Source organism: Anastrepha ludens, chromosome 5, assembly GCF_028408465.1.
Source record: "Anastrepha ludens isolate Willacy chromosome 5, idAnaLude1.1, whole genome shotgun sequence".
Classification (NCBI taxonomy): domain Eukaryota; kingdom Metazoa; phylum Arthropoda; class Insecta; order Diptera; family Tephritidae; genus Anastrepha; species Anastrepha ludens.
Genome location: NC_071501.1, coordinates 59595100 through 59615369, shown reverse-complemented (window position 1 = coordinate 59615369; position 20270 = coordinate 59595100). Strand labels below are relative to the sequence as shown.

General features: G+C 38.0%; 1 protein-coding gene across 1 annotated transcript; it reads right to left on the bottom strand.

Moving 5' to 3' along the window:
- Positions 1–418: 418 nt before the first annotated feature.
- Positions 419–9869, bottom strand: LOC128864926 (fatty acid synthase). The gene is made up of 5 exons (XM_054104692.1): positions 9448–9869; positions 5222–9379; positions 1892–4407; positions 1720–1815; positions 419–1656 (listed from the first exon to the last, which is right to left on the bottom strand). Exons 1-5 carry the CDS (start codon positions 9665–9667, stop codon positions 1399–1401), a joined length of 7248 nt encoding a protein of 2415 aa, XP_053960667.1. The 5' UTR covers positions 9668–9869; the 3' UTR covers positions 419–1398.
- Between the last annotated feature and the right edge of the window lie 10401 nt (positions 9870–20270).

Here is a 20270-nt window from a genome sequence, read left to right as displayed (position 1 = left end):
CTCGACGTTCTCAACCATTATGCATTTATGAATCAACTGTTTGACGGATTTTATCTGTAGGCGTGTTAATAGTGGACGTTTAAGTGATGTAATTTTTCACATATGTATAATGGTTAAGAGCCACATTTTGAATACAAATGTGAAACCTGAAAGAATATAAATTTTCACAAATTTTATTTTAAAACAACATCTAGGCACTTATTTCGAAAGATTTGCAAGTAACTTTATCGTTATTTCAATCGAAAATTTGAAGCAATTACAGAAAGGTCTACAACTCTGGAATTGACTAAATATCCAATTCAATGTTTGCCTCTACTCTACTCTATACTCTATTTCTTTGTATTAAGAACAGTTTTGTTTTTCACTTCGGCATACGTTTTTGGGACATTTCTAAACATGAAATAAATCAACATACATATGTATTTTTATTTTCGCCATACTTAAGTAGCATATATTTAATATATGATAAATTTAATTACAAAGGAATTAGGATTAACTATTGTACATACATAAAATTACTGGAAATAAAAGGTTATCGAATGTACTTGAAGCCATAACGTTCATCGAGATAAGTTAGGAGTGAAATACTACTCGAAAATTATCGAGGATTAGTTAAATTCTTCGCAATAGCATTGTGGACTCAATACACTCGAACACTTTTTACTTTCGCGGCGATATAAAGGTGCTTTCTTAGAATTCACAACTTATGTGTTACTTAATTGTGACTTTAAAACAAAATTCGGAAGAATAAGTCGATCTCCATTAAATTCGCTCAAATTTCATGTGCATGGGTGTTAACAAAGTTTAGTCATGCTAGTCATAAAGATGTTTCAGTTGCCTCCGAACTTTGAGTTATCAGCAGATATTAAAGGTAAATAATTTTTATATAATAATATGCAAGTACTTGTTATTTTTGCAACAAAAAATTATTTCTATTCAAGAAGGTTATCAATTAGTATTCGTTAAGGAATGTTGTAGATAAACATAGATCTTACTAACAATATAGGATCATCAAAAAGTGTTTAAATACAGAAATATATGTTACATGTATAAATTAAAAATTCATTAAGCTATATTATCCATTCGAGTCTACCAAAATGCAAAAATAACCAAAGTACTTTATTTAGTTATGAACTCAGAAGTGCTTATACAGAAGCAACAACGCATAGTTGTGATTACGCCTATATACCTATAGTACATGTAGGCTTGCCTGTACAAAAGTTACCCATTTATGATTTTCATGTATTTCGTTAGCGTTACGAAATGATTTAGTTTCACTAGGAAAACAAAATAACTTGTGTTTTTTTAAATGCCAATAACTTTCAGTATAATTCTTGTGTACTGATGAAATGTCTCGTGCGTAACTTAGTAAGTGTTGGTTAAAGTTGTAATATGGTTTTAATTTAGCAGGTCCTTAATTGAGGCTACAATTGTTTGCAGAGGCTCTTCGTCTAGCAGGAATGTACGATGATTACCTTCAACGACGAGGACGTCAACTTTTCCGTTACATACTTCACTTAAGCCGTAGTCCACCTCCAACTTCGAATAATTTTCAGTTGGCTTAATCAATGTAACGTCGCACTGCAATTTGCGCGTTACTGCATATTTGTCAGATGCAGCTAGTTTGTAGTAGAATGATGCAGCAGCTGCTTTTACCTTTAGTCAAAATTTAAAATTTTTATACAATGAACTACATATAAAAAATTGCACACTACTTACCAACTCTATGGGTTTTTCTATTGCAGCAGAAACTATTTCCGCGCATTTCTCTACTTTGCCCTCAAATGTTGGAATATCTACTAACAGCTTCGATATCTAAATTGAAAAAAAAAAAAACATTGAAAATAAGCGTCATAAATATATATCCAAGTAGTTGTATTTAATCACTCACAGTAAAACCTGTGTTAGCCGCAACAACACCGAAGTATGCTAAAGCAAATGCTTGATTTTGGTCGTCATTATCAGACGTATTATGGCGCTTTTTGAATGTTTTCAAGTACCAGTTTACATATTTGGGCGCACCATCTAATAAAACTAATTGTGTTTTCTCTTTGCTCTGTTCCAGTTCAACAGCCATAGCAAAAGCAATCGTTGCGCCAAACGAATATCCAGCAATGGCATAAGGGCCCTTAGGTTGAACTTTACGTATGTGCTTAATGTAAAATTTAGCTAAATCCTCAATCGAGTTAAGATCGGCATCAGCTGTGCATTGCAGTCCATATACGGGGCAATCTAATCGTTCCGCAACCTCTTTCATGGCATCCACAAAACCTTCGATAGGCGAAATGAAGAAAATTGGACGATCCTTCGAGTCTTCTGGTGCGGCAGATTTCAAGCGGATAATAGCTTGCGAAGGCATTAGCTCAGTTATAAAAACAACTTGTGTTCCATCACCAATTGGTGTTGGAGTACGAGTTGCAGGTGAGCTGCGTGCTGAAGCGACCTTATCAACAGAGCCACCGTCCAGTTGCTTTAATTGACCGAATGTTAGCGCTCGAATTTCTTGTGGCGACATAACTATATCAAAGCAGCGCTCCAATGTCTGTTTAATTTCGGAACTCATCAACGAATCCATACCGAGGTCAGCAAGGGAAGCCGCATCCTGTACGTTTTTTACGTCACGCAATCCCAAAATATTGGCTATGGCTGCTACTAAACTGATGCCAGATGGATCACTGCTTCGCTTCTCTGCCACAACCATTGACGCCAGAACGGGATGTAGTTGTTGAAGGAATAAATCAATGGTTTGAAGACACGAGTTCATACGTTGTGGTAGCGTGCCACCAATAACAGTATCGTTGTCACCCAACCCCTCAAGTACGAGACCTGTATCACCAATGGCACCCCATTGTATAGCCAAACCAGGCAGTCCGTTGACTCTGCGTTTCTCGCAGATTCGTTCCATAGCTGAGTTCGCCAGGCCATAATTTGATTGGCCAACGTTACCGCGACCACATGAAACACTCGAGAAACACACGAAGTAGTCTAATTCAGGGCAAAGTGTACGTGAGTGCTGATCAAGGAATTTTGAACCATCTACTTTAGGTTTGCAGACAGTCTGATAATCTTGAGCACTCTGATCCTCAATTAGAGCATCGCGTAATACTGCGGCCAAATTGAATATTCCTCCGACTAGTGCCAACTTATTTGCATTTTGCAATAATTTCTTGCAACCTTCAGATGTAGTTACGTCATTGGTATCCACAACTACTTTTACACCTCGCTCTTCCCAGCGGCGTATCATAAGCGTCTGGTAACCAGTTTTAATGCCGGATCTCGAAGTGAGAATAATGTATCGAGCTCCGCGTAGCACCATCCAGTGAGTAAGTTCCAAACCGAAACCCCCTAGACCTCCCACAAGTATATAACTCTTTTCTGGATGCATATATGTGCGTGGAATAGCGTTTACTAAGCGCGCGGTCGGTTTTAATATATTCTTTCCGGGTTCTTCATCACGCACTTTAATAACAACTTTGCCGATGTGCTTTCCAGAAGCCATAAAACGGAAAGCCTGTTCAACTTGGAATTCATTAAAAACTGATGTGGGTAGAGGACGCACTGCACCACTTTTAATGCCTTCAGCAACTAAGGAGACAACTCGTTTTTGCATTTGCTCTTCTCCTTCCATTACACTATCCAATAGAATACCATGGAATGATGTGTTTTTCAAGAATACCGACATGCCAAGTGGACTGTTATTGCTCAAATCGAACTTTCCAATCTCCAAGAAGCGTCCATTAATACCCAAACAACGAACAGAGGCTTGTAGCTTTTCTTCAGAAAGTGAATTAAGCACTAAGTCAACACCTTTGCCTTGGGTCTCACTCATAATCAATTGCTCGAAAGATGTGTCACGTGAGTTTCCGATTAATCGTTCTTCTAGCTGCGGGAATCGTTGCTTTAAGAAATCGCGTTTCTCTTTACTACCAACAGTAGTAAACACAGTCAAGCCATGATCCAGCGCAACAGAAATAGCGGCTTGGCCTACACCACCCGAACCAGCATGAATCAAAATCTTTTCACCCTTCTTCATTTCTCCCCGTACAACCAAGGCATAGTAAACCGTCGAATATACACAAGGTACAGTAGAAGCTTCTTCCATGGTCCAAGTTGACGGGATCTCCCACATCATATGCTTACTAGCCAAACATGTTGTTGCCAATGATTTCGCAGGTACCATAGCCATAACGCGTTTACCAGAAGAATCGCGTCCCGAAAATTCCAAACCAAGCACACAGTCCTGCTGGGCCAAATCACCAGGAAGGGCATCAGCGGATAATTTACCAGAAGATAACATAACATCACGGAAGTTTATAGGAGCATAATAAACTGAACACAATTCTAGGTCATCACTTTTGACATTTTGAGATGGCGATGCTTCAATCCATTTTAAAGATGCAAGGTCACCTAAACATAAAAAGATATACAGAAATTAGAAGTTTCCAAAAAATACATATATACATATAGTGGTTCACAGAAGTATTTTGCATAGTGCCTAATATATACAAATTTAAAATTTGATATGTATTAAGTAAACGAATTTACTTTTTTAAAATAGTATTATATTCCTTAAAAAACAAAACCATTGTACCACTAAGTAATAATAAAAAAGTGCGTTGAAATGGTGCGTTATTTATTTTTAGCTGAACTGGGGGCTACTAGTGGGAATTATTAATAATTACTTATATTTGAATTTATTTCATCTGTAATTGAGATTCTATGCATATCGAAAATGAGGTGAGGAATAAACCACAGGTGGAAAAATTATTTTATAACTCAGCAATGAAAAAAAATCTACGAAGTTTTTTTATAATGTTTAGTCTATGTTGCCAACCGTCAGAAATCGTAATGAAACGGTGTACAAAACGCGGATTTTAGAAAATATAACATGTGGTCCTCGCCAAATACTAAAAACAAATCGCGAAAAACCAATATATCAGCCCCAAAGACACATAAAAATAAATAAAGAAAAGCCACATTATTCGCCAACACCTGTACACTAGTGACAAAAGCCAGGATAGTCTCATAATATGGCGAAAACAGAGCTGCAGAAAAAAAACCGTACGTCCAAAATCTGAGTTTAAGGCTCCTTTGCTCGAGGAATGCGGAAAATGGGAATGCCCTCGGCGCCCAGCACCATGTTGTATTTTACAAATTTATTTATAAAATAAAGTATTAATAATAATAACATTGATAAAAATATACACCAAGTGTAACTAACCTTTTACCAGGGCATTCACATAAGCGTGCTCCACCTGCAATGTGGCTATATCTTTCTCCAATTTCAAATGCCTGAACGTTCCCCAGCTACCATTTTTAAGTACATTAGAAGTCAAATCTTTAACCAATTGTTCTTGATAAAATGGCGAAGTCAAAGAGAACTTTTCGGCATTCGAGTCCTGAATGAATATGGTTCTGACAAATTTACCGCCATTCTCGTATGTAAGGCATGTAGTTAAGCCAACAGCACCAAAAAGTTCCTCCCCTTGGCTCACAATATAAATATACTTCTCCTCTTCAGCTGCCTTTGCAAGTGCGAGTTTCAAGTCCTCTAACCAGTCAAAATTTTTCTCGGTTACATTAATAATTTCTGATTTGCGTTTGCTTATGGCAACGGCACGTCTGGCCACGATGAGAGTTCTAGAATCGCCTTTATATAACTCTTGAACAACAACAAAGCCGTATTTGGACAGAACTCCAGAACCAGACTTTTGATATAAATTAACGCTTTCATCGAAAATTAAAAATCCATTCTCTTTGATACTAGAAATGCTGTTCTCCAAAACCGCAGTATCAGGACGAGAGAGTACATCAGTTCCAAATATGAAGTGGCAGTTCTGCTCAACCGGTTCTTTTGCTATATTTTTCGAAATCACTCGAACGCCAAAGTCGCTCAAAGATGTTTTAATGCTTTCTTCATCCTTGCTTGCAGTAGCCACAGCGATGTCAGCAGAAATGGCGGGTTCGCCTTCTAACAACTGTACGAGCTTTCCAGCCGTTAATGAATCGGGATTTCGGCCACCGGCAAGTTCCACTCCTTTTATTTTAAATGACCGCTCTGAGTTTTCGATAACAAGTTGAACTGCGACCGAAAGAGCATGGGATCCAGCCTTTCCTGAATTCTCGTGTAATTCTCCGTGATTGAAATTGGGTATAAAGGTGTAGCGCTCTAATGTTGGAGCGTTTTGCGCATTTGGTCGTTTCTGTGCTAATGAAGCTTTAAGGCCTCGTAATTCAACACCGCCACTTTTAATAACATTAATATCGCTATACATGTAAACGGGAATGCCGACGTTTGTGAGATCCTCTGCTGCCAATTGTGTTAAAATTTCTAAATGCTTGCTTGGGTTAATTACCGCCTTTTCAATACGAGTCGGTAAGTAGAGTTCACGTAAATCCTTACTTAAAATACTAAACTGCAACATCGTGTCCATGAAACTAATCCAATTGTCCACCCACTGCAAGTTACCAACACGAGAAGAAATATCAGACGTGACAATTCCACGAAAAATGCCTCCATAATCATAGCCACGCAGACGCAATTCTTTATATACATCACTTGCAACTAATTCCCGCGCAACAGTATTAGGTGACAGTGCTTTCAATGGCAATTCCTCTAGAGTAATGTTATCAACTATTTTTATTTTGCCCGACATAGCTAAACTTCCACCTTCGCAAATCTCAAATGCACCAGTGCCATCGAAGAAGTTAATACCAAATTTGGTAACAGTTTCTTTGTTTAAAATAGCTGCACGATGGAATATCAAGTCTTCCATAACTACATCTGCTTTATTGAACTCTACTCCGCGCATTTTTGCGAATGTCATCCATGCTAGAGTCATGTAGCCAGTTGCAGGGAACAGAATACGTCCGTCAATAGTGTGACCTACTAGGAATGCATCATCTTCACTTGATAGATCGATTTCGATTACTGTGTCGCCTGATGACTTAGATGCGCCATATTTTGGCACTAGCCATCTTTGTGAATGATCCCAACCGATTTTCGAATTCAGCATTGGAGTTCCACGCCCTACAGGGTAAGAAATTGGGCGTACTAAATTTTGTATTTGTGGTTGACCTCCAGCTCCATATAACTTTCCAATATTAGCCAAAAGGAATTCAGCATTATTTGGGTGGCCACGTTTCACAAGGCTAATGTTTAGAACATCACGTCCAAGAGCGCGTTTAAGGATGGCTTGTAACAAACCATGGGGTGCTATCTCGATACAAATTGCCTTTGGTGGTATATGCTGCAGAGCTTCATAGAACAGCACAGGAGACAGCATATTGTTTACATGATAGGCCGCTGATGACTGCTTGGCAACGGGAGTATTCCAAGCACTTTCTGGGATACTGCTACTTATCCACCGTTGGGAGCGATTTTTAGCGGTAGGAATAATTTTCTCCAACATTTGTCTTAGCTTTGGGGCTGCACCTGCAATATATTTGCTGTGAAAAGCGAAGCCGGATGAGCTAACGGCCTTGGCGAATACTCCTTCCGCGTTTAATTTTGCTACTAGGGCATCAATCGAGTCCCCTGGACCAGCTATAGTACAATTATCTTGATTATTGTGGCAAACTGGATAGCAATCAGTTGGTACACGCTTATGAGCATCTTCCCAAGACAACCCCACAGCAGCCATCTTGCCTTTGGGTAAGTTTGATTCCTTAATTGCACGTCCTCGCCAATATGTGGCCAACACTGCTTGATCGGCCGTTAAACCACCATCTGCATACGCACATCCAAGCTCTCCAACGGAGTGCCCCACTATACCCTCAGGGTGTATACCAAGTGAAGATAGCAGTTCAGTTAGAGCAACTTGCATGGTTGTGATGGATACAAATGAGCTAACAATATCACCGAATTTTTCGTCAGTGGATCGTGTAAGTATCTCAAGTAGATCAATACCTTCGGGACGCAAAATTTCAGCGCATCTATGAATTGACTTACTGAAGACATCAAATTGTAGAAGATCTTTAGCCATACTTCCCCATTGACTGCCCATACCAGAATAAACGAACCAAATGGGGCGTTTTTCTTCAGAAAACTCAACAACCTCACGTTGTACAGAGCCTTTGCTGGTAAGAACGTCGTAGCCACGATAGTAATGAAGTGGAATAGGTTGGGTATGTATGCCGTTGATTAGGGCGAGGTACTCGTCATCATCACGGTGTGTGGCAGCGTCTTCAAGCAGGTCTTGTACAGCATCCATTGTTCGACCAGAACTAATAACAAGTTTTGGAGGACCATCACGAGGAGTAATGGTTTTTGGTTTAGGATTTGATCTAAGAATAATGTGTGCATTAGCTCCTCCGAAGCCAAATGAGTTAAGTCCAATAATACCACCATTCCAGGGCATATTTTTGTCGACCACTTTCACGCGACCATCCACCAAACCATATAAATCAGGATTAGGTTTACTGTAATGCAGGTTACTTGGAATTACACCTTCTTCCATCGCAATTAAAATCTTGGCAATGGAGCAAACACCGGAAGCGGGCTCTGAGTGTCCCATATTTGATTTGACAGATCCAATTAATAATGGAGTTTTGCGATTTTTGCAAAAGAAATCTGTAATCGAATTAACTTCTTGTGGATCTCCGACTTTAGTTCCAGTACCGTGAGCTTCCACATAAATCACTTCATTAGGGTCCAAGTTTATTTCTTCGTAGGTTTCACGAATCAACCGGTTTTGCATACGTCCATCGGGATAAGTTATGCCTTGCTCCTTAAATCCATCAGTGTTCGTACGTGCATTCAGAACTGAAGCGTAAACTCGCTTTGCCGAAGATGTTCGTTGTAAAAGCATAACTACAACACCATCGGATCGTACGTAACCAGCTCCGGTCTCGTCGAAAGCTTTGCACATACCAACATCACTCAACATATTTAGACGCCTAAATTGTAACGACATTTCGGGTTTTAAAATCAAATTTGAACCACACACTATGGCAGCATCACATCTCCCTGAACGCATATCCGAAAAGGCCTGAGATAAAGCATACAAAGAACTGGAACAAGCGGTATCGACTGCAAAACTAGGTCCTTTCAAATCAAATGTATAAGAAATACGATTCGCAAACATAGCTCGCGCGCATCCGGTCAAACCATATCCATTTACCCGATCCGCATTTTCAGTCCAATGGGCCTCGGTTTCGGAATTGGACACCCCAATGTATACTCCGGTACGTGTGCCACGTAATTCCACAGGGTTAATACCAGCATCAATAATTGCCTCGTATGTACATTCCAGTAGCATCCGCATTTGAGGATCCATGCATTCAGCTTGTTTTGCCGAAACACCAAAAAATTGTTGATCGAGTACTTCCAAGTCATCTGCTTTAATTTTTCCAAGCCTTTCGGGTAATCCATAGAGACCTACAATGCGAAATAGAAGAATATTGTCAGAAAAAACCTGTATTTATTTCCGAATGTTTTTAAGTTACCTCGTTCCCAACGTCTCGGATCATCATTGACTAAATCCACACCGTCATAGAGATTACGTTTAAACTCTTCAATGCTAGAGCTTTCAGGGAGTCTGCCAGAAAAACCTGTTATTACGATATCGTCGTTTAATACAGAATGGTGGTTGTAGTGTCCCCCAATGCTTAATGGAACACTCCGATCGTTATCGGCGATAACGTCTTCGGCAAAGCGGGCTGGCATTTTGTTAGCTTTTACTATCTCCTCTTCCTGCTGTTGCGAACAATTCGATTCGGAAGAATTTTGCTGGTGTTTGTTCCGACGTCTTTTTCGACGATTCGACCGTGAACTTCCGTTTTTTTGTAATGTTGGCGATGGTTTCTTTTTAACTGGACCAGTTTTTGAAGTATTACTTTTAGCAGTGGTTTGTAACAGCTTGCTGGAACTGAAAATACAAATAATTAATTTAATTTTATTTATTATGAAAATACAAGAATTTTATTTTTAGTTTTTATCATTTCATTTGCCAAGCAAATCGCTGAAACTCTCAAAGGGATAAGCCCTTGGTAATGGTAAATTGAAAACGTACATTGCGTGCATGCTGCAATGCACAACAACTTCTTCACATAAGAGCGACTCTTTGCAAAAGTCCCTGAGCCACAGACTCAATAAATTTATCCAAAGGTGTTTAGCCGCACTAAAGTAGTGTGCGTTGACAAACCTAAAATAAATATACATGTCAGCGAATTCACGCGGAAGCTAAGGTAGCACTCAATCCTCGATTTCCATACTACTCCTAAGCTGCATTGAAAGGGGTTCTAATAAAAAGCGTTTCGAATGCTCATTTTTACAATAATGGATTTATTGTTATTTGCGAACTGAAACCTTTGAAAGCGGATTATTGCATTTATGCTAAGAACGATAAAGAAGAACATTGCGCCTTCCGAATTTGCCGTGTAGTAAGAGTCCGTCAACAAAAAAAAATGAAGGCGAATTACTTGTTTTTGTTTTTGGCCGAGCTTCTCCTAATTTATGGTATACGTCTTGATGAACAGGGTTATTCCGCCTCCGAACGGTAGAAAGTTTTTTATGAGGAGCTTTTTCATGGCGGAATTACACTCGGAGATTTGTCATTGCCTGCCCAGGGGCACTTTTTCTATAATTTATGGTTTCGTATTTACAGGTTCACAGGTACTACCGAATGTACTATAAGTAGCACACCAACCCATTCGGCTACGGTATCTTCACAACATAAAACATTCCTCAAAATTATTTCGATAATACTGATAAAGTGACAGGCGTTGACTGGATATAAATCCGGGTCGTTACGATAAGGTAGAACGGACTGTCATGGGTGCGTGTTGTGCATATAAAAAGCTTATTGATATAATACCGATTGAAATATTATTAAAGTCGTGCTGCAGAATCGTAGCGTTTGAGGCCATCGTCATAGAAACGAATAGTTTCCATAATCTGGCAGAGAAAAGGCGATAAATATAGCAAAATACCGATTAAAGCAAGCGCATTATAAAATTTAACAGAAATATTATGAGAAATTCGTTTGGACGTTGTTTGTAAAATGGCAAATAAATTAGCAAAAATTTTGTATTTCATAATTTCGATTCCGATGTTAAAACGAGAAGAAAAAAAATCCTTGAGGAACACAAATCATATTGCGCTGGCTTGAGTACAACTGCAAATGAGCACAACGTCAAACTATTGGCGACAGCATGGGATGCGAAACTAGTTTTAGCCGCCTTAATTCACGGTTGCATGGATACACTTGAAATGAGCTACATAGAAATAGGGCAATTAATATTTTACTTTAATACTTCTTTTTCAACCTAAAGCGTGGACAGGTCTCAACACAATTGGCGAAATAACAGAGGCAGCGAGAAACTGACTTAATGGCATAATTAATAATATGTCATACGGCTGAAGATCAAAATAACATTTGCTTGTAACCTCGAATATCACCTATGGATACGCCGACCAAACAGAAAATAATAGAGTAGCTCCAATGACAATAAAAAAGCACTGCAGAATGTTTTCTAAAATTGTGGTCTGATGATGTAACACTCTTTTACACAAACACTGCGGATCTCGTATCAAAGGGTGACAAATCTACTCTTCACCCTGGGGTGGATGCAGGTGTCACACGTTTCATGCCTGTGCCTATTGGGTAGATTGCAGTCAAGGGCGTCCGATTAACGGAGCCTTCCAGATGCCGGTTGACCTCAGGAAGTAACAGCGCTGCAACATGGGGCTCTGCCAAAGTTCGCCGTGTTTCTCCTCCTTACATATACTTCTGGCCACCGAAAGGTCGTAAGCAGGTGGAAAGGAATGAGATAAAAATGAATTTACAGAAACGCGAAGATGGGGCCAAGAGAGCAAACCAAACCCTTCGATATTCTATCCCGGATGCTCCAAAACCTTTAAGAAAGCTATTCCCTCTGTATAGGCATTGCAGAAACGATGCGCTGTGCCTAAGATAGTGTAGAGGTTGAGCGCGATCCTGCAAGGTGAACTAACGCCTGATCAAAGAGCCTTTTTAAAGTCGGCCAAATAAGTTCTCTCCGCGAGCGACCAGCGCAAAGGAAGGAGTAGCGACGAGAAAAATGTTCCCCATCCGTTACGCTGTTCTTGTTGTTGTTGTAGCAGCATAAACATTCCCCATACATATACGATGAATGCTGCTGAAATGACAGTCCTTGGCCAGATATAAATCCGGGTCGTAGAACCGACTGTCGTGGGAACGATCCTTTCCGCGCTTCGGCAATGGTCACTGTGTAAAACACAAAGTGGATCTATGAGACCTCGGTGATATACGACCGCAACAAGGTCCTCAAATCGCTGGCCGGCAGCACTTGGGGCAAAGACAAAGAACTGTTGCTTTCGACATTTAAGGCAATTGGCCGGCCGGTTCTAAACTATGCTGCGCCTGTCTGGTCGCCTGGCACTAGTGATTCGCAGTGGACAAAGCTTCAGACATGTCAAAATACCGCCATTCGGACAGCGACCGGGTGCCTCCTGATGTCACCTATACAACACCTACACAACGAGGCACAAATGCTCCCAGTTGCGGAGCACAACAAATTGCTCAGCAAGCAGTTCCTGTTGGGGTATTACCGCAGGTTTCACCCCTGCAGACACCTGCTCGAGCCTGAGCCGCCTCCCAGGCACGTCAGGAGACACCTCCTCAACTACGCTGACGAACTCCAGGACAAAACTGGCCGAAACCTACTGGACCGGACAGTATTTAGACAGTCAATAAACGACATTCACCGAGAGACCGTTACCACCTTCATGAACTCCCGTCCTGTGAATGCCGTAATCGGAGTCCAACCACCACCTATTGCAGATGAAGAGCTCCAGCTTCCCCGTGGGACTCGTGTAACATTGGCACAATTACGTTCTGGATATTGTAGCAGGTTAAACTCCTACTTATCCAGAATTGACCCCGACATACCTAACACATGTCCGGCATGTGAAGGTACCCCGCACGACACTAACCACCTCTTCACATGCCCCCTCAATCAGACTCATCTAACCCCCCTCTCCCTCTGGACCCAACCTGTCGAAACAGCATGTTTCCTGGGCCTACCCCTAGATGAGCTAGACGAAGACGACCGATGATATACTTACACTGACAGGGCTAACTATGCTGTTAAAACAACAACAACAGCAACGAGACCTCGGTTTTCGACCCCGCCATTCTCATTCACAGGGAATGGAACACCTTCCGCTGGTGATCATTATTGGGGGAAATTCAGACGCAAACCTTCCTAAAACAAGTACTAAAGGCCAAAAAATATTGTCTCTCATCGTGCCAGCACGTTCTCTAAATGCAAGTTCGTAGACACTGCTCTACACGAAATTGTAAGCAAAATTAAAAGGGAACTTTTCTTTAAAGAATTCGCACTAGATATCTTTCTCCGTAAAGAAAGAACTTTCAACCACTTACGAGTCCTCTTTCAGGCGAGTCCGGGTCCCTCTGGTGGAGTGAGTATTACTAGGCACGCACACACATATTACTATTAGAGGGCACTCGTCAGGGAGTGATCCTCTACCCCTACTCTGGAACCCTACTGTAAATACTGTACTTTTAAAATTGCAAAATACTGGTAGTATTGTCGTAACTTATGCGGGCCACCTTACATTAACCGCATTAGGAAAACATCTCCTAGATCTGAGCGAACTGTCACAAAACGCTTTCAGCATTGTGGATAGGTGGTCCAGAGAGATTGGGAGGAATGCCAACACCACACTCGCTTTCAATAAGCTTGCAAAAGGACTATAGGTAAAAGATGAGGCTAGCGCATAGTACACCTGCCCCTCAGACTAAATGCTTGCCTATTCTGGATAGAATTCATATTCTAGGAACTCTTCCGTGAACATTCAGAGAGCTCCACAATTCTGCTATAAAAACACCTCTACTAATAGATTAATACTAAATACTAGGGTAACGGCAAAACTATTTTCACTTGCCAAAAAACGTAATATCAAAGCCAACCGGTGATGTGGAAGAATTGCTCACCCCATTATTATGTCCTGTTTCAGAATGAATGAATGAATGAATGAAAATTTAGCAGTAAACATACGCAAATTTATATTTCATAAAATTTTCTGTAATAATTATTTACTCCTTATTAAAATAGTTTTATACCGCCATTATGTCGGCAGTAATTTTTGTATTTTATACTTTTTTAACACTAATACCAACGCATGACGGTTATATTGCCTTGCTGCATTCAATTAAAAATCAATATTATGGGCCGTGGTAGGTCAAGTAATCAACTACAAAGCACAAGATACGCAGAATCTGCTGCAAATAATGAAATTATTAATAAGTAATTTGTTAATATAAATGGGAAGTTGAAATGACAACTACCGTGTGCTAATAGAAACTTTCAAGCGCGTCATGCGTATAAGCATAACTCCCTTTGGGAAGCTTCTAACACTTCTATGAATTTACGCGGCTATTTTGAGTGGTTGTAGCACTGTTTGAACTGCATAATTTCCAATCTAAGCAGTTAGTTGAGTCATTTATTGACTTCAGTATTCTCTTAGTCTCTTTGTAAATTAAAGAGTTTCTCTTTATTGTTGAAAGAGATTCTCCGTTTAAGAGTAAAACACGTCTTACAGTTTTTATGTAGGTATATGAGAAAGTACATAAGCGGCGTGGTTTGTTGCCGCATGTTAAACAAAAACATCGGTATACAAATCAAAAATCAGGTGATTTCTACTATTACTTCAGATGCATACCATGCACATTACATACATATGTATATGTAAAGGGAGTGTTAAATAGAACTGAAAAGAGAGCACTAAAACAAAGTGTTTTTAGCAAACTAAAGCCAACAAATATAATCAAAGAAACGGTTTCAGACAATTATTAACATAAAACGTCATAGTTAAGAAAAGATTAAAAAGCCTGAAAGTGGATTTTAAAAACCCCTTTTTAGGTATATGGTTCATACAAGAGCAAACAAGAACTGATTACTATTTTCGCACATACATAAGTACTTACATATGCATGTGTATGCATGCAGTTAAAAAAAGCCGAAAAAATTGTATACTAATGACTTACCTATTGATAAGCATTTAGGCAAACGTTTATGTAGGCACATAGCATACACATATGTATGTATGCACTTACATAAAAATGTATTCGGGCTTTCGAATAGTGATATTTCAAATACAAGTTTCAAATTTAAGTTTTGAAACAGAAAGCATAGGAATATTATGTATGTACATATTTGACTTTAAACCTAGGAGGTTTCAATGCAACGAAAATGCATATGTACATTGTACCTATATACGTAGATAAATATATCTACTTACATCCATAGATGGAAGCAGACCTATTGGTGTATGTACACCATACATACATACATTTAATTTTTCCAAAAGTCCACTATAAAAGCTTTGAAGAATTCCCAATATATTTTCCAGTGGATATTTTCTCCCAATCTTAAGCGCATGTGTTCATATGTATGTATAATACTTTATTGGGTGTGTGGCCGCCCTTTCTATCATTTAGTGGTTCAAGCCCACAGTGGGTTTCGAACACAGGCCCTGCCGAATGGTAGTCACTCACAACCCACCCGATTACGGCAACAAAATCGTATGATATATATACATGCTTATATGTGAAATTTAGTGCAAACTAACCCAATACAAGAATATAAAAGTAAAAAACCTCAACACCCCCAACATACATACATACATATACATATATGTATTATGTACACATGCCTACTTCTAGCGCAAATATATTATAAATATGTACATATATGATTGTAGTTATAGTCAATGCAAATAATTATGAGCAATACTGGCGATAGTGTTACAACGGAACAAATAATAATAGATTTGTACCTACATATTTCTCAATACATGTACAACATACGCATAAATATACATTTATATACATACATATGTTGCAAATATCTCTACGTCCTCTTCATTACATATTATATTAATTCTTTATGTATGTATATAAGTTTGTATGTACTTACGAATGTTTTATTAAATATTACTTATTACTAAAATATTACATTTCGAATCTAAAGCAAAATAGGTACGATGAGTATGTGCAGAAATGGTATCGCTGGTCTAACGACATAAAATAAATAACCAAATGACCACGCATCAGCAAATTTCAAGCTTGTGTGCCGCATTGTCGAGAGAGTACCTATACGTCATCCTCACAAGTACACATTTTCTTCATGTCTCGTATTGACTGGTATTTTTCCCTCTCTTAGTAAAGTGAGAATGGGGTGGCGTGATTTCAAGTTCATTAATGTTTTGAGTGATAAGTCTAATACGAACCGTCGGGGTAAAGAAAGGGAATTCAGGCAACAGTCACTCTTAGATACTGCTGCCTGGATCTCTGTGTAAATTTTATGAAACTATAAATACTTATGAAAAGAGTTTTATCTATTTTACAATAAAAAATATATCTAATAACAAAGAAAATTTGAAACAAAAGTGCGTACCTGCATGGGCAAATTTTTATGAAAGAGAAATATAATATTTAAAATTTCGATCTATTATCGGAAAATAATTGGAAACGCTTTTAGGCAAATATTTTTTAGTTAAAATATAACCCGAGGGGCTAGTAATGAGTGCTCTTGTAAACACGCATTTAAATATTTATGTACAGCATAAAGTTTATTTTTCGGTATTCTTGTAACTACGAATATTTCTTATATGTATATACATACATTATATCGCGCTTTTGCCAGAAAAACCTCATACTCCCAAAAACCAATGCAAATATATAGTTAGTTACGGTATTTCTTTGCTGTTTACACAGCATAATACAGTGAAATCTCCCCTTGCGGACACCTCCAATAAGTGGACACTCCCCATAACCGGAGAAAAACTGAGGAACCAAGCTTTATGTTGTGTTTTTAGAACGAATTCCACTCTAATAACCGGACGCGGACACTTTTTCTCATTTTTTTGTTCTAATCACCTCTCGAAAGCGGACGCGGACCTCTCGGTAACGGACAAGCAAAATATATCACTGAACAAACTAACGAATAAATACATATGTTTGCATGTATGTATTATATATACATAAGGTTTGACCAGTTTGTTCTTAAATGGTATTACCGACTTGGTTTCTGACGACTGAAGTAATCTGTTTATTGACTATTCTGAACTAAAGAATCTATGATAGCATAACTTTAAAATGGATTTACAGACTCTTTATTTAGTTTAATTACCAATAATTTTTTCACATTTTTGTGCAAGAAAATCTATGTATGTATGTCGTTTTAAAATAATTTAAAATATATATATACATACATATATATGAGTATATAATGGCGGCCGCCATATATAAATATGAATATTTATATGGTACATACATAAATATTGTATATAAAATATCATAAAAGAATTTGATAGTAAAAAAAACTCTAGCCGTAGAAAGTTCCAAAAAGAAATATATTGGTTTGTGCGAGACTATCACTACATGTGTCCTAGTTCAGATGCCCACTAGAAAACGAAAACCTTCGAGTGTACAACTACCACGAAAAAACTTCTTATGAAAATCATTCAAGATGGGCATAAAACTGTAAGGCCGCCCATTTATAGGGGATTTACCACAAAACAACTGGCAACTGGATATACGTACGTTCCTACGTGCCAATTATATGCAAATACGAGTATATACCATTAGTATACATACAACCATACATATGTATATCCTATGTCCAAATCTTTAAACTTTAGATAGAAGATCGTAAAACCATGAATGTTCGAAATCTCTCCTTGAAATATATTATTATTATTGTGTTCATACAAGCGACTTCTAGTAATGAGAGTAAACCAATTATTGACTTCGACTGACCCGTCTCCTGAAGCCAATATTTTGATTTCCCGCATTTAAATGTCCAACCAGCGAAAAAAGAACTTGCGACTCATTCTATCATAACTTTTCTTTATTTTTTTCTTTTATCTGTAATTTAATTATTTAATCATTTCAATTACGATTTCTGTAAAATTTGTACGTAAAATTGTATAATATTTTTTTTTAATTATACAGCACGTTTTTGTGATGGAGAATTTTTGCATTACTACTTGTAAAAATTAGCAATGATTATTAAAAATGTTTGTGTAATCCAACAGGACTATCTATAAGTAATAGCAGTAGACCAGCTGATTTACTTTTTTTTATATTCAAAAAGATCCATTTTTTTTGGTTTGTTTATTTACCTTCTGGCAGAAGTTTTAATACTCAAACTACCAAATTGCAAAAAACGAAACACAAAAACCAAAAATTTTGTTTCTGTACTATTGCTATCATATTGTAATATTCGTCCTGATATTAGTAATCGGCGATACTACGATGACAAATCTAGCTATGTAGCGTGTACCCGCTGCATCAGCATCGTCAGAAACTTATGTGCATACATACATACATGCGTATTATATAAGTATTCACATACATACATACATGCGTATTATATAAGTATTCACATACATACATACATGCGTATTATATAAGTATTCACATACATACATTAGTTCGAATTCAATAAGCTAGCAAAAACACTGCCATTGATTATTGTAATCAATTCAAAATAATCACCAATTAAGTAATTAGAATGCGTCAACTTAGTTAGCATTTCATTTGAATGAGTTTCCGAGCCATATGTCATTCACTTTCCTCACCACAAGCAAGTACTGTTTAACGAGGCAGGAAGAATAATTCTAGTGGAAGTGAATCGAAACCTATTAGTGTGGCGGCCACACGCAAAAAATACAGTAGGAAGACGACCTATTGACTTGGAACTTAAAACGCACCAAGTTAGTACTAGTTTTTCTTTTGAATACTCGTATAATGAAACTTGTATTGTAAAATGTGCCTGTCGGAAATTGGGGGATATGAGTAGATTAGTTAAAAATATCACTTAACATCACCGCAACATGAATTAGTAAATTTATGTTTACCACTATATTTTAAGCTCACCAACTTATTCAGTTTTATCACCCAACCTATAAACTATTCCCAAGTTTTAATAAAATCACACTGTTCACAGCCATACCGAATTGAATATGTAGATTTAATTTTTTATAAGTAGGTTACATGAATTAAATAGGATATATTGTCCTTTGACATTTTAAAGCTTCCTAATGAAATTACTTGAAATGTTATTTCAAAATAAATTAATTTTGAACACATTTTTATATACATTGTATTTAGTCATGGACATATAAATAAGAACATAGTATGCCTCAACAACAATCACTTTGAATATCCAATATACGTTCCTCTAACAGTCGGTTCTATGTTACCGGAACGACCTGGATTTACTATACATCCGGCCAAGGACTGCCACTCCAGCAGCACTCCCCGTATATGTGTGGAAATGTTGTTGCTGCTACAACAAAAACAACAAATATCCAATATAGCAAGTGTTGTAGAGCGTTTTTACTTTTATCTTCATGGGTGCATTTACATACATATATCATAGAGAAATAATTGCCTTTATTACCAAATCACTCCCAAAAATTATAATGCAATTCACAAACCATATTTTCCAACTTTGATCTTCCGCATTGTAATTTATTGGAATGTGACTTGATCTCAGGGAAATCCCGATTTCTTTTTCAATGGGAAATAAGATAATTTTTTTTTTGGAAATTCATTATTTGGCGCATTTTTGTTTTCCCATATATTGATTTTTCGAAAGAGTTCTAAAAACTCGAATTATTTCTATAATTACAGATCTGTCTTGCGAGTGAACACGAAACCATAAGGCCCTCCATTAAAGGGCAACAACATCCCCACGACAGTCGGTTCTACGTTACTGGAACTATTCGGATTTATATCCGGTCCAAGGCTGTCACTCCAGCAGCATTCCTCAAACATTTAAACATTTAAACACCCTAGGCTATTTCGAGATATTCACCCCTTTCCTTGAACTCTCTAGAAATGCTTCTGCATTTCGGAATGCTCAAGGCACATACCTTGTTTCTTACATTTACCCTTCGATGTTATAAGGCATAAATATTTATTCATTCAATTTTAATAAAATTAGAAAAATCATCAGAAAACTATTTTGCATAAAGATAAAAATTTCAACTTGTAATGGCCGCCGTAACCGAATGCTTTGGTGCGTTACTACTATTCAGTAGTGCCTGTGTTCGAATCTCCGGACATGAAAACGTTGTTTTTATAGCGGTCACTTCTCGGCAGGCAATAGCAAACCTCCAAGTGTATTTCTGCCATGAAAAACATCCTCATAAAAAGCCATTTGCCGTTCAGTTAGCTTAAAACTGTATGTAGATCATTCCTTTTTTCGGAACAAGATCAAGACGCACTACA

Bases quoted from the DNA above. Each gene is read 5' to 3' on its own strand.
- LOC128864926 (XM_054104692.1), bottom strand. From the start codon at position 9,667: ATGCCAGCCCGCTTTGCCGAAGACGTTATCGCCGATAACGATCGGAGT. The intron at 1,816-1,891 runs GTGAGTGATTAA...TTTTCAATTTAG, and splicing joins CGGCTAACACAGGTTTTACT to ATATCGAAGCTGTTAGTAGA. The intron at 1,657-1,719 runs GTAAGTAGTGTG...TTTTGACTAAAG, and splicing joins TAGAAAAACCCATAGAGTTG to GTAAAAGCAGCTGCTGCATC.